The sequence below is a fragment of the Ceratotherium simum genome, chromosome 19 (genome assembly GCF_057802395.1).
Source record: "Ceratotherium simum simum isolate JZ-2026a chromosome 19, ASM5780239v1, whole genome shotgun sequence".
Classification (NCBI taxonomy): Eukaryota; Metazoa; Chordata; class Mammalia; order Perissodactyla; family Rhinocerotidae; genus Ceratotherium; species Ceratotherium simum.
Window position 1 is genome coordinate 55,190,638 of NC_141918.1, and position 12,763 is coordinate 55,203,400.

Here is a 12,763-nt window from a genome sequence, read left to right on the forward strand (position 1 = left end):
AGAATGAAGGTCACTAAGTCTCTGAACAGCTGGAGCCATGGCTCTGCTCTCAACAGTCATGAATGCAGAATAAAAATGACTTAAGTGACAAGGCCTAGTTCATCCTCTAGCTCTCTGGTAAGACAATGAAAAAGGATAAAAGATAAAAAAAAACTGGAAAGATAAAGAGATACTGGAACTACAAGAAAGAAAACTTGGGCACCAGTATTCTAACTTTTCTAAACACTACTTACTATCTAATGTAGTAATCAGACTTCGTTGGGTTCAGAAATCAGTAACAGGACTAACCGACTTATAAGATCTGCTCTTCACAAAATTCAACATATACATATGCCTCTCAAGTTTCTTTCTGCTATAACTGTTTCCAAATATCCACTAACTTATTACTCAAAATAAGTAATTGTTTCCTTAAATACCGACTCACTGTAAACTTCTAATAGGCTGCACCTGCCATGTATTTAAACCATTTCCCCTACAATCAAATATTTTTGAAGGCACTTACTTTACCTACCTACTAGACTTTGCTTGGTACTATGAAATAAGATTTAAAAGTAGTAAGATGAGTTGAATTATAGAAGAAGCACTGATAATGTCTGTGTACTTTCTCATCAAGAAACATAAATAACAAATTCCATAGGTTTCAGCTAAATATTTATTTAAAAATAAAACATAACTATCCTCAAATAGACAAATTATCAGCTTTATTCTCTCTCACTCTTCTTAATTCCAAGCAAGTAAGAAACACATAAAGATGGTACCTTCCTCAGAGCTGCAGTGAGGACTAAATGAGCTCATACATGTAATACTCTTAATACAATGTTTAGTACGTAATAAGCAATCAATTTTAATTACCTGAACATCAATGTAAGGGGAAAAAAGCTAAGTTATGGAACTCCTCTGGTTGCATAAGGGAAGATGAGTTAAACAAGCAGGGTTATTTCATCTTGTTTTATTTTTAAATAGCTTTGTGTGTTCTGGGTCTTTAAGGAGATGTGTTTACAGGAGTAGAAAGTAGACACACAACCTAGAAGCAGGAGAGATAAAGAAAAGCTTTTTCCTAAAACTAACTTTTAAAATCTGGCTTACTTCATACAAGCCACCAAAACAAACAAACAAAAAAAGCTTCAGACCACATCACTTTTAATCACAGTCTGAATCATGAGTTCAGTAGTCACATTTTCTCAAATAAGCCAAAACTGAAAACTAGAAACTAATGAATGCCATTTACCTTGGGTTTTATGCAGGATCAAGCAGTCAAGTGAAGTCTTTGAGACACTATAAAATTCTTCCTGGAGAGAACGTTCTGAGAAATTAAACTCTAAATTCAAATTCCTAGCAAAGACAAAAAACATGAGTTTGATTTATGGTAAATTAAATATCCGCTGTTTACAATATATCATACTTGGCACTGCAATGAACTCTTAATAAAGGCACTAATGATTTCAGGGAAGGTGAACCTGACTTAGGAAATAAACTTTTAACCATAAGAGTTTAAGGAACTTTTTTGTTTTTTTAAAAGATTTTATTTATTTATTTTTTCCCCCCAAAGCCCCAGTAGATAGTTGTATGTCATAGCTGCACATCCCTTCTAGTTGCTGTATGTGGGACGCGGCCTCAGCACGGCCGGAGAAGCGGTGCGTCAGTGCGCGCCTGGGATCCGAACCCAGGCCACCAGTAGCGCAGCGCACACACTTAACCGCTAAGCCACGGGGCCGGCCCAGAGTTTAAGGAACTTAACTTTTTTGTTTTAATCAGAATGCAGCAGTGCATCATGAAACTGACAGCACCTTTATTTTTTAATTTAAATACCTGAATTCTAATTTTAGCAATTTGGGCTTTAGAAAACAGCAGCTAGGCGGCCCGGGTTTGGATCCCGGGCGCGCACCAACGCACCGCTTCTCTGGCCATGCTGAGGTCGCGTCCCACATACAGCAACTAAGAAGGATGTGCAGCTATGACATACACCTATCTACTGGGGCTTTGGGGGAGAAAATAAATAAATAAAAATTATTAGAAAACAGCAGCTATGTTGTCATTCTATCAGAAAATTTCAAAGTGGCTAACATAATGCCATCTTTGTGTATCAAAAATGTCATGTATCTGTAGTTAGTATTCATAATGTTATAGCTTATAATTTATCTCAAATATGAGTTTATTTTAATGCTCTGCTACTTATCTTATTCTCTCTTGGCCATGGCCACCTTCCTTTCATATAGTTTAGTTTCATCTGAAACTGATTTTTTAAATTCATATAACAGCCATCTCAGTTAACTGTAAGCTTTGTGCCCAAAAGAATTTGATACATGTACAGACATACCAATAAAAGGTCAGTAAATGAAACAAATATCTATTGGAAGCCAATACTCTTCCTAAACTAACTTACTATTACTATGCAAATAAATTTAAATTTTACACAAAATATTAAGCAGTTATCAATACTGAAAAGGTGAGCCTTGTGAATAACATTCAGTGATTATCAACTACGTGCAAAGGATAATCAAAAAACACTAGAAAAGCAGAAACTAAAGAATATATACAAGGTTGATAAATGCCTACACTCAGAGAATTCATAAACCAGCTTAAATGAAAAAATACACAATAATATGAAAATGTGTGAATCGTACCAAGCAAAAATGCAATAAAATTGGAAATATAAAGTAGAAGAACTGATAAAACTAAACTGGTGAGGCTGGCCCAGTGGGGTAGTAGTTAAGTCCTCGAGCTCTGCTTCTGGTGACCCTGGGTTTGCAGGTTTGGATCCTGGACATGCACCTACGCACTGCTCATCATGGCAGGCGTCCCACATAAAGCAGAGGAAGATGGGCACGGATGTTAGCCCAGGGCCAATCTTCCTCAGCAAAAAGAGCAGGATCGGCAACAGGTGTTAGCTCAGGGCTAATCCTCCTCAAAGAAAAAAAAAAACCAAAGACTAAACTGGTGAGTCAAGAACAAAGTCCCCTAAATACCCATGGCCCTACAGCTGGGGAGATTAAGAGATTTAAGATTCAAGCTAGGAAGGAGGAACAGCAATCTAATAATTAAGGACAACATACTAAAATAAAAAGTGGCAAAAACATAAGGCCATGGACATAGAAACAGGATTTCTGAAGTGCATGCATGTTTAGTTTTAAAAATATCAAATCCACAAGTGGATAGATAAAAACTCTAATCTTTTAAATTGGTGTGTTGTTATGAAACTTGACTGTGACCTGGAAGTCCAGTACAACTGATTCACTGCTGGAAGTGATACAAAACTCCTTTTAGCTACCACTTCCCCTAAACAATTCTAAAACACTGATTTTAATTTTTATATATCCACAGAAGAACCAACTGCCAAATCCCTCTTTACTCCAAGTCATGATGTTTTGAAGTTCCAAGAAAATATACACTAGAAATAGAAAAGTGAGGGATGAGGGGCTGCAGGCTATTAGACTAGTAGTTATGTATTCTTGTCCACAATCTATAAATATACTCAAGTATCCATACCAAGAACTCGATGATATTTCAAATGACACATAATATATTTAACAGTTAATATATATTTAATATAAATACTTAACATTTAACAATATTTAATATAGTGAGTACAAAGACTGACAAATTCATTGGAATTTACAAGGTTCCTATTACATGCCAGACACTATTATTCTAGTGTTGGAAATACAGCACTCTGAGTGAGACATTAAGTCCCCTCATCTCTTGGAGCTTATGTTCAAGGCAGGGGAAGAGAGAAAACAAACAAAAAACTCAAAGCCATGGGTTAAGAGCTGGAGAGGAGGCCCACTAAGGTGAGTCCTTGGGCCCTCTGTAAGGAGGTAATATTTAAACTAAAGAAAAGGAACACTGCAGAGATGCACAGAAAGATGAGCCTCTTAGGCAAAGGACACAAACTTAGCAAATTCAGGACACAAAGACCAGTAAGAAGGTTGAGGCACTGTGATCAAAGGGAGCTTATGAGATAAAACGGAACAGGTAGGAATGGACCAGATCAAACAGCATCTAGTAAGTAGCCCAGAGTAAGGAACCTAGATTTTATTCTAACTGTAATGGGAAGGCCATGGAAAGTTTGACTGATTTACATTTTAAGCTGGGTGCTGTACACAGCATGGACAACACAGAGAGGAGAACAGGGAGACAAATTAGAAGGTTCAAGTTCAATACATACAATGGTTGCCTGGATAAGGGGATAACAACAAAGATGGAAAAAACAAGCAAACATAGAATATGGTTTGGAAGTACAGTCAACAGTACCTGCTCATAGGATGTTGATGGTGTGAAGCAGAGGGAGTGAGGAAAAAAAATTAACGGTGCCCCTAAATTCTAAGTTTGGGGCTCAAGCATCTGGGAGAAGTGCAAGTTTGGGGGAGAAAACAAGAGATTTGTTTGCCCTTTTAGGCTGCCCACGATCACAGAGTGTAAATGGTTAATCCAGAATTTGACTGGGATCTCCTGATTCCAACTTCTGTGCTGGTGCCTGATGTGGCCAAAACCTATATATAGAATTCAAAATGCCAAATCAATCTTCCCTTCATTACAACAAAGATCACTTACTAACAGATCGTAAAAAGACACAGGGAACAAATTGCTTCATGCATCTTTATCCAATTGATTCATCAACCAGAGAGGAATACAAGAGAATAAATCAGGCTTCATTTTTTCAAGTAAAGTTCTTAAATATCTTAACAGAGCCTATCTTTTAGGGATTAATACATAATGATCAGCTAGAACACAAGTGATGAAAGGAGCAAAGACAACTGGGCTCAACAAAATACACAAGATGAAGCCCCCCAAAATGAATACTTTAGGTTACCCTATCAAGCATACTTGAACCAAGTCTTCATTTTAATAAATTAAGGGAGTTTGGGCCCCAGATTTCTGTAAACAAATTATTATTTGCATCTTTAATAATCCTAAAATATCTCATGACTATTACTCCAAGAAACTAGGGTCAAAATCCTACTTGACCATTAACTAGCTGCCCAACACTGGACAAGTTACCTTAATCTCTTTCAGCTTCAATTTCCACAAGTATAAAATAATACTAATAATGGAACTTACTCATAGGTTTAAGGTTAAATGAACTGATAAATGCAAATAGCTTAATGTTTGGCACATGGTATGCACTCAAACGTTAGCTATCATTATTGGCAAACCTGGTTTGTCAGTCGTTCCTTCAGGTTATCTATTAATTTTGCTTCCAATGATTCTTGTATGTAGGATTACTCTAATATTTTTTATATAACATTAATCAGCATTATATAAAAGTCTTCTAAAAAGTGCTTAATAAAATGAATGGAATTTTGCTTTAAAAACAGTCCAGAAAAAAGGTAACCAAATATTAAACCAAATTGGTAAATGATGATAATTATTAAACTTAGATATTGAGAACACGGGAGTTCACTATTCTCTCCACTTTTGTGCTTGAAAATTTCCATAATTAAAAGCCTAAAAAAATGACAGGTTTAGCCACAAATTTTTAGTTCTTTGTCCAGCCTGTCATCCTGCTTAAAAAAAAAAAGAACATGGAACCCGGATAAAGAATACCAGCAGGCTGTGCGACCCCCTGGTTCACGTGGCCTTAAACAAGTTTTCTACCTTTTTGGCCTCCAACTAGTAAATGCAGAAATACTGGATCAAGTCAAACTGAAGTGTTTGAAAACTCCAAAATAGTACACAAATGTGGGCTACTATTATCATCATCTTGATGTCTGTAGATTGGTCGGGTTTTTTGCAGTCCTGGGGACAAATACAATATTAAATGCCTAAGACTCTGAGGTAACACTGATGACCATTGCTTAAGAAGCTAGGTGTGAAAAACAAAAATTCAGAACCTACAAGTATAACCTAAACATTTACACTTACTACGCAGAGATATGCTGGACTTAATTCCCTTATCTTTTTATTAATAAATCACTGTAAATTACACAGAATTCAGCTAGTGTACAACTAATGATTTTGATGTCGTTTCTGGAAACTCCCAATCCAAAGGCTCTATGCAGAACTGAAAAGACTTCCCATTTCTACAAACCTTCTCATCACACAGTTAATCTAGTACAGCTAGCTGCCCACATAAGCCACTCAATAAATTTAACTACACCTGAGCCTACCAAGCGATAAATTTGTAGGTCTATTTCCAAGTTCTAAAATACTATTGTTCTCCAAGGCAAGAATCAGCTCTGGCTAAAAACTCTCCTTTGCCACCATTTTAATTATCTGAATTAGGGGGATTCCAGTGTTGACCACAACGTAACGAGATGCAAGCCATCAGGAAACAGGCTTTAGGTTGTTCACCATGAGTTATTTTAGACACAATCCTTCCCATCAAATTCTTTATCCTGAATCGGCTGCGATCACATAAACATGCAAATAAACTTGTAATGGTCTTTCCTGCAAAGGTTCTTTATTGTGTAAACAGCAGCCCAACCTTTCCAACTAGAGTCCAACTGGAACGGCAATTCAGAGGAGGGATAAGGAATTTTGCTTTTCAATACCAAAAAAATTTAAAAGGCGCTGTGTTGCAAACAGATGTAAGGCTGAAGGAAAACAGCTGATCTCTTTACGTTGATTTTGGTCATATTTGCCCTAAACTTTAATTCTCCAGTTCTAAAACGTTAAAAAAAAAAAAAAAAAAAAAGCAGCAGCAAAAGTTAGACGTTCAAGGAGTTGCCAGCAGCGCCGCTGGACTCGGATGAGATGAATCTTTGCGGTCAATAAAGCCAACTTAAGACGGGGTCAAAGTGCCCAGCCCGCCTCCCCACCCCCACCCACCCCCCGGTCGCGGGCGCAGCGCCGCCGGAAGGCCGTGGAGTCCCGCCCGGGCGTGGCCCCCGGGACGGCCGCTCCCGCGCGCGGACGCCATCACCAGGCCTGACTCCCGGGCCCGGTCGCCAAGAGACCCGCCACCCCGAGGGCCGGGGGCGAGCCGGGGCCGGCTACGAGGGACAGCACGACAGGACCCCAGGACAGAGCAACGAAAAGGAAAAGCGTGCAAGGGTCAACGGACGCGGCGCACTCCGCCGCAGATCCGCTTATTTCATCACCGACCCAAGGCCCGGGGGAACGGCAGCGGCGGGCCCGCGCGGGAGGCGAACCCGGGCCCCGCGGGCCGGCGGGCGCCGCGGGCTGAGGGAGGGAGGAGGAGCGCGCGTGCGCGGGGCGAGCGTCCCGGCGGGCGAGCGCGCGGTGGGGGGTGGGGTCCGGCTGGCGGTGGGGGAGGGGCGGGAGCAGGCACGCGCACGCGCAGGGGGCCGCGCGGGCCCGGTCCCGAGACCCGTTCCCGCCGCGCGCGTACTCTTCTTGCTGCTCACCCCGCCCCCACCTCTTCGGCCCGCGGTGCTTCGAAAGCCTAAGGGACGGCGACGGAGAAACGCACAAATAACGGCGCAACGTCTCGCGGTTCTCCTGTCGCCCCCTACAAAAGACCACACCGTTCACTCGTCCGCGGTATTCGCTGCCCTCCGAGTGGCCGGCATGCGGCGCGAGGCCTACCTGACGCGCCGAAGCACGGCGCCCGGGACTTAGCTCCGTTGTAACTACACAGCGGCCATTTCCCGACTCGAGAACGGGAGGAAAACCATAGAGGGCTCTTCGACGCGCGAGCTCGTTCCGTCACTTCCGGCTGGGGGCGTGGCCTCCGGGGCCCCTAAATAGCAGGGCAAGCCCCGCCCACACTTCCACCCCAAACCGTCTCCCCGACCGGTAGTAAGATGCGTCCTCAGGCCTTCTGGGAAGTCGCGCGGCTAGCATCGCGCGAAGACCTGGAGGCCCCGCCCCCGCCCCTGAGCGGCGCCTCGGCCTGGGTGGCGGTGCGTAGTGGGTGGGGTGACCCGCTAGGCCGTGAGCGCGGTGTGGTTAGCCTGCGTGTTAGCCCAGCGCTGACCGGAGCCTTCGGGCCCCTGTCGCCCCCACTTTTTGCTCGCCGCGTCCATTCTTTCTGCGGTGCCGCCTCGCCCCACGCCAGACACACAAAGACCGTCACCCACTGAGGAACAGCGCGGGAGGCCGGCGGCGGCTCCGTGCGCGCTCGCAGGAGCGCCTGACTGGAGGCGAGCAGTGGCGCTCTCGCTCCGCTGTCAGACGTGCCAAGCACCGCGGGCGTGGGGCCCTGCTCACGGGGCCGTCCCCGTCCCGAAGGGGCCCCGGCGCTCCCCTCAGCGCCTCTCCCCTCGCCGCCTCAGCCCCGGGGACGCGGCGTCGGCCCGAGCTCAGAGCCGGGCTCGGAGCTCGTGGCCGTCTGCGCCGGCCGGTGTGCCGAGTGTCAGTCAGGAGGCGAGCCGCCGCCGGGGCGGGACCTCTGCTCCCGCTGCGCTGCGCCGCGCCGCGCGCCCGTCCCGGGCCCGAACCCTCGTCACCTGAGGTTCGGGCCGCGGGCCGCCTCAGGGCTTCCCGAGCTTGTCCGGTAGATCCGGTGTCGGGCCGCCGGTGGCGGTGACGCGGCACTGGGCGCGCCCTCCTCGCGGGCCACCCCGCCGCCGGCCCGCGGGGCCCGGTCCCCAGCGTGCGGTGCGGGCCGGCGAACGTCGTTGCGTGGATGAGCCAGTCAGGGAGGAAGACTAGCCGTTGACTGCTCAGTACGGCCGAGCTGTCCTGCGTGCGGGTGAGGGTGGAGGTGCGGGTCCCCTAGGGCCCACAGCCGGAGCCCGTTCACGGAGCACACCGACATCCGGCCGTGTCTGTGTGTGTGTGTGTGTGTGTGTGTTGGGGGCTCCCCCTGGGACCCACAGCCGGAGCCCGTTCACGGAGCACACCGACATCCGGCCGTGTGTGTGTGTGTGTGTGTGTGTGTGTGTGTCTTGGGGGGCTCCCCCTGGGACCCACAGCCGGAGCCCGTTCACGGAGCACACCGACATCCGGCCGTGTGTGTGTGTGTGTGTGTGTGTGTCTTGGGGGGCTCCCCCTGGGACCCACAGCCGGAGCCCGTTCACGGAGCACACCGACATCCGGCCGTGTGTGTGTGTGTGTGTGTGTGTCTTGGGGGGCTCCCCCTGGGACCCACAGCCGGAGCCCGTTCACGGAGCACACCGACATCTGGCCGTGTGTGTGCGTGTGTGTGTGTGTGTCTTGGGGGGCTCCCCCTAGGGCCCACAGCCGGAGCCCGTTCACGGAGCACACCGACATCCGGCCGTGTGTGTGTGTGTGTGTGTGTGTGTCTTGGGGGGCTCCCCCTAGGGCCCATAGCCGGAGCCCGTTCACGGAGCACACCGACATCCGGCCGTGTGTGTGTGTGTGGCGGGTCCCCTAGGGCCCACCGCCGTCGCCCTCGGCCCAGCCTGTCCCCGCAGGCCTGCTGCGGCTGCACTGAACACGGCGCCTGCGCATCCCGCGAGGGGGCGCGGCAGGAGCCCGCGCGTGGAGGAGGGGCCTCCAGCCTCCGCGGGCGCGTGTGCGGGTCGGTGCCCGCTGCTGCCGGCCGCCGACAGGGGCGGCTCTCTGGTGTGGACCACGTTCCGTGCACCTTCACTGCGTTGTCTTGTTTCACTTGCACAGCCTGAAACTCCACCCTCACAGCTCCACTCGTTGTAACGACGCTTGTTTCCTGTTGAAAATACAAACAACGTCGGAGAGAGCATGGGGGACGAATCAAGAGCCGGTTCACCAAATGGACATTGGATAAAAGTAGAAAATTATCCCGAGAAGAAATACAAATTGTAAACAAATGGCCAACCTTACTAGTAAGATAAATGCACGCAAAGGGAATACTGGAATAATATTCTACATCTGATAAGTTAGGAAACTAATTTTAACTTAGAGGTCATTGACGATTTACTGTAAATGTGTTGATAACACTCTTTCCTTAGAAGTATTTGTTTTGTTTGTTTAAGGTAATTGAAAGAGAGAACAGAGAAGACTGGACATCTGAGAAGGACCCAGAGGAGAGGATAGGAGTGAAAATGGAGGTGGAAGGCTAGACCACTAAGGCAAACTCCCTCCTCCTCCTGGTTTGGTTTGGTTTGTCTTTTTAGGCCGAACAACATCTGAACTGTTTTCCTATTTGGAGAAATTGAAGTTGAGGGGGGATTTGGAGTCCCCTTCTTCACGCTGCCCGACGATAGCCACGTTGTGAACCCAACAGTAGTAGTGAGAGGCAGGCAACCGAGGAAACGGGGCCAAGGGAGGTTCCCCAACTAGACTGGGGCCGGACCTTGGCTATAGTTCCTGCTGCCTCCTCTGTTTGTGCGTGCCCTTCCCCAGGCTTGGCATTGACTCCTTTTCTTTAATTGTGGTAGAATATGCATTGACACTTTGAGCTAGCTGGTATCTTTCAGGAAATTTCTTTTCTGGGTGAGTTAACCGGGGTTGGTTTCTGTTGCTCTCAAACAAGAACCCTGAATTCCCTGTCACAGTTTTGGGTAGAAGCAGTTCCTATTTATGAGGACAATTTCCCAAATGGTCTGACATTTTTTCGTATCTGTACCAATGAAATAAATGGTTCCCCTTGCTGATCTATTTCATTTCCTACTGGTGAGCTCAAGTTGACTGGGTCTTTCCCCCCCCCTTTCAATCCTCTTTTGCCTGCTAAGAATGCAGAGGGTTTTTTTGATTTTTCAGGGTTTGAAATTACCTTACAAATTGTTTATTCAAGAATCATTTATTACAGTTTTGTTCCGTAATAGTCATCTCTCCATCTTGAAAAAAGTTAAAATATCAAAATGTGACTGTTAACCATTGTTTCTAATTCCCACTGAGACTAATGTGCATCTTTCTCACAAAGATTATCACAACAAATGGAACATGTAACACTTTCAAAGTTTTCTTAAGAAATCTTTGCCCCAAAATTATGACAGCTTGCTGTTTAATGTAACTACTAAAGAACAGAGAGGAAAATCCACGTAAAATGAGATAATGGAATTATGTCTAGATTTGTCACCAAAAATCATTTCTTCCTTGAGAGAGGTTATAAGAGCAACAGAACGCCTCCCTCTTTTAAAGTAGTTACCCCAGTTGCAAACAAATATCTGTGTCTGTCCCCTAAATAAATGCTCACTTCTACCCACAATTAAAAAAACAATTTATCTCACAAGTAGAGAGCTAAAACTACTTATGCAAAAGGCTGAAACAAATATGGCAATATCCAAAAGTGCTGAAATAATTACATTGTGGGGACAAAGCAGGGGCAATAACCCTTGATCTCCAGATTTCTTGGGGTGTGGAAATTTTAGAATCATTGCTTATTTTGAAAGAACTAAAAATTAAGCTTGGCATAGAGAAGGAGTCACCATTAATACTGACAAGCCCTGATACTGGTTTTTCTCAAAGTGTGGTATATAAGATCCACTCATGAAAATAACCTGTGTTGCTGATTTTTAAAAGTAAATCACTACACACACTGAGTCTCACTTCACACTTAGGCAGAATCTGTGAGGTAGGCATACACATTAAAGTTTGAAAACCACTGATTTATTGAATATTTATAAAATTCCAGATATTATGGGACTGTAAAGCAGAGCAAGACATTGTTGCTGCTTCTCTGTTGGAACTCAAAATCCAGCAGAGATAGGGTGTAACTCCCATAACAAAGGGAAGAAAAAGACAGCTTCACAGGAGACAGTGCGATTGGTGAAAGAGGGAAGGCCTAGCTTTTAAAGAGTTAGTGGGATTTCACCACTTATTCATTCATTCAACAAATACACATGAAGTACATGCAACGTACAGGTGCTTGGGAGGGAGCAGGGATAAAGGCTAACACTGACACTGCTGGAGGCTGCCACTCTAGTGAGGGAGACACAACACACGTAGACAGACATAACACAAAGTCTGACACCAATAAGGAAGTGACAGGAGAAAGAGAGAGTTACTTAGAAAGAGTGCTTCATCAGGGAAAGTCCTTGTGAGGAGATAAGATTTAGGGGAAGGCCTAAAAGACAAAAAGTAGAGAGAAGAGGAGAAAGAATATTCCAGGTAGAGAGACTGACCTGTGCCAAATCTCTGGGGTGGAAAAGACCCCCCTATGTTTCTGGAATGGGAAGAATAGTAGTGAGCGTGATGAATCAGGAGGAAGGTGGTTCAAGGCGAGGGTAAAGAGATAGTCGGGGGCAGGTCATGCAAAGCCTGTAAACCACGTAAAGGGTTTGGATTTCATTCCAACTGCAGTGGAAAGTTATTGAGAGATTTTGATCAGAGGTATGACATGATCTACTTGAAAAAGATTGTTCAAGCTACTATGTGAGAAATGTATTGACCATGGGCAGGGAGACCAGTTAGGAGGCTGTTTTAGTTTAGGTGAGGACACGATGAGCATGGTGAGAAAAGGAAAATGTAGACAATTGTAAATATACTTTGGAAGTGGGATTGACAGATATTGCTGATGGGTTGGATTAGGAGTTTAGGAAAAGGGAGAGAGGTTGCTACCTAGGTTTTGGCCCTGATTAACTGGGTGGATTTTCATACGTTATGATAATCGGGAAGATTGGAAAGAATGATAGGGAAGGGAAGAATGAACAGGTTGGGAGAAGAGAGGGAAACAAGGAATTCCATTTTTAATATGTTAGGTCTGAGATGTGTCAAAGTATAGAGGCAAAGTGTGAAATCAAACGCGTGGGCCTGGGTCAGCCCAGTGGCGTAGCAGTTAAGTTTGCGTGCTCTGCTTTGGTGGCCCGGGGTTTGTGGGTTCAGATCCCAGGCACGGAGTATCGCACCCCTTATCAAGCCATGCTGTGGCAGCGTCCCACATATAAAGTGGAGGAAGATGGGCCCAGATGTTAGCCCAGGGCCAAACTTCCTCGGCAAAAAGAGGGGGATTGGCAACAGATGTTAGCTCAGGGCC

The 12,763-nt window shown here is 45.7% G+C and overlaps 1 protein-coding gene across 7 annotated transcripts in view; it reads right to left on the minus strand.

Annotated features, from left to right (window-relative positions):
• BCLAF1 (BCL2 associated transcription factor 1) overlaps positions 1-7,612 on the minus strand; it is a 29,911-nt gene extending 22,299 nt beyond the window's left edge. For 2 of the 7 annotated variants that reach the window (XM_014781262.2, XM_014781261.2), the window contains exons 1-3: positions 7,489-7,611; positions 1,229-1,332; positions 853-1,024 (exon numbers count right to left, since the gene is read on the minus strand). In XM_014781262.2, coding sequence (XP_014636748.1) covers positions 853-860 — 8 coding nt within the window. In that variant the 5' untranslated portion in view covers positions 861-1,024; positions 1,229-1,332; positions 7,489-7,611. Of the gene's footprint in view, positions 1-852; positions 1,025-1,228; positions 1,333-7,488 lie in introns of all 7 variants that reach the window. The other 5 variants (XM_014781260.2, XM_004422352.3, XR_015555280.1 and 2 more) reach the window with 4 other exon arrangements.
• Between the last annotated feature and the right edge of the window lie 5,151 nt (positions 7,613-12,763).